We start from the raw sequence: 2,025 nt of genomic DNA on the forward strand, positions 1-2,025 counted from the left end.
TTTTTTTTTTTTTTTTTTTTTTGAGACAGAGTCTTGTTCTGTTGCCAGGCGCCAGGCTGGAGTGCAGTGGTGCAATCTCGGCTCACTGCAACCTCCCCCTCCCAGGTTCAAACAATTCTCCTGCCTCAGCCTCCTGAGTAGCTGGGACTACAGGCATCTGCCACCACGCCCTGCTAATTTTTGTATTTTAGTAGAGATAGGGTTTCACCATGTTGACCAGGATGGTCTCCATCTCTTGATCTCATGATCCGCTCACCTCGGCCCCCCAAAGTGCTGGGATTACAGGCATGAGCCACCGCGCCCAGCCTGCTTCATATTTTTCACAATTAAAAAAAAAAAAAACACACCTGGAATAGGCCTTTCTATCTATTGAAAATAGCCTTTTCATATTTACGATTAAAAGGAAAATTATTTGGTGAAAGGTTTTTGGCAATTTAATAACCCTTGACACGAACTGCAAAGCTGCTTTCCAAAAGGAATGTCCTAATCACAATACAGGAGAATCAGTTTGCTTTATTTTACACTTACTTCTACTGGGTTATTATCATTAAACCTTTAATTTTGCTATTTGAGAAACATATAAGCATGTCTTAGAAGTCATATCTCCTTAAAAAGAAAAAAAAAATTCCTATCTCCTTACCAACAAGTACAAGATAATACTGCCTTTGTAGAATGACTTAAGAGTGTACTAGGGAATTTCATTTCCGCTTAATCCATATCCTGTAAGTCGTCATTATTTCTATGAGGTGGGAACCTAAATTTCAGAAAAGTGGTTTGTTCAAAGTCATACATCTACTAGGTAAAATGTTTAAAAGAAGAATGGACTCTGGCGCCAGCTTTGTGCTTGTGAATCTTATTCCACAGCTCTGTAACCGTTGGGAAGTATTCGAACCCTGCAGCCCTCGATTTCCTCATGTATGAAATAGGGATAACAGTACCTACCTAAAAAGGATATTGTGACTATTAAATGAGTTATTCTATGTATTCTAGTGCACGAAAGCACTTAGCGTAGTATTTGCCACATAAGTGCTATCTAAATGTTAACCGCTGTTATCATTCAGATGGTGGCAAACTACGTGTTTTTAAGGGAGCTTAATTTTGTCGCATGTCTACACCAACTGTGTGATCCATGTTTTTACCGGGTACTATCATTTAACCTTCCCAATTCTTTAAGACAGAATTTTACGTTCATTTCTGCCCATTTTAGAGCTAAGGAATAGGAAGTTCCGGGAAGTAAAAAGTAGTGAAATCTCAATCTGCAGGTGACTAAAGCTAGGAGAAGTTAAGTCACTTGACCCAGCGGCAAAGACTGGGACTCGAACCCGGGTCTGATCCCAAAGCCGGCGCTCTAGAGGGCTACGACGATTTAAACAGAAACACCTCCAGAGACCAAGCGGCTGTATTAACGGGAAGCTTAGGTGTTCCTGCACCTCTGTCCCAGCATTTTAATGTCGCCGCATTGTCTTTGTCTCTTTTTGAGCAGTTTTACAAGTCCCTGGCCTGAAAACCCCCTGTCCCTCTCCATCCCCACAGTGGACTCCTCAGGTCCTCAGCCCTCACCTGGCCGGGTCGAGACCCGGACCTGACCATCTCTCGCAGCCTCAGAGAAGCCCAGATCGAGGGAAGTGAAGCCTGACGGTAGAAAGAATTAACCGCCTTGGGCTCCCGGACCTTCTTGGCCCGCCCCCCGAGCTTCCGCTTCCGGAAAGGATCCCGCCCAACGCCGCGCTTCCTAGTCTCGGATGCCACTCCACCGCCTTTCTCCTGCTCCAGGACCCGCGACTTGGGCGTGCGCAATAGATCCCTCCCGGCTTCCCGGCTCGTCGCCCGCCGGCAGACGGTGAGAGAAGCCAATAGACGGCGAACGGGGCGGGGCCGAGGCATGGCTAGGGCGGGGCCGGGGCGGGGCCGCCGAGAAAAGGGTTGAGCGGTGCGGTTCTAGGGCTTGCGGTGGGGGAAACCGGGAGGAGGACCCGCGAGCGTCCGACGAAGGGACAGGGGTAGGAGGTGGATAGGTTTCAGAAG

General features: G+C 47.5%; 1 protein-coding gene across 1 annotated transcript in view; it reads right to left on the minus strand.

Annotated features, from left to right (window-relative positions):
* LOC116546039 (coiled-coil domain-containing protein 14-like) overlaps positions 1–1,803 on the minus strand; it is a 38,808-nt gene extending 37,005 nt beyond the window's left edge. Inside the window, 1 exon segment of the mRNA XM_032272410.1 lies at positions 1,561–1,803. Coding sequence (XP_032128301.1) covers positions 1,561–1,590 — 30 coding nt within the window. The 5' untranslated portion in view covers positions 1,591–1,803.
* Positions 1,804–2,025: the final 222 nt, after the last annotated feature.

Source organism: Sapajus apella, unplaced genomic scaffold (assembly GCF_009761245.1).
Source record: "Sapajus apella isolate SASKATOON/1434 unplaced genomic scaffold, GSC_monkey_1.0 scaffold535, whole genome shotgun sequence".
Taxonomy (NCBI): Eukaryota; Metazoa; Chordata; class Mammalia; order Primates; family Cebidae; genus Sapajus; species Sapajus apella.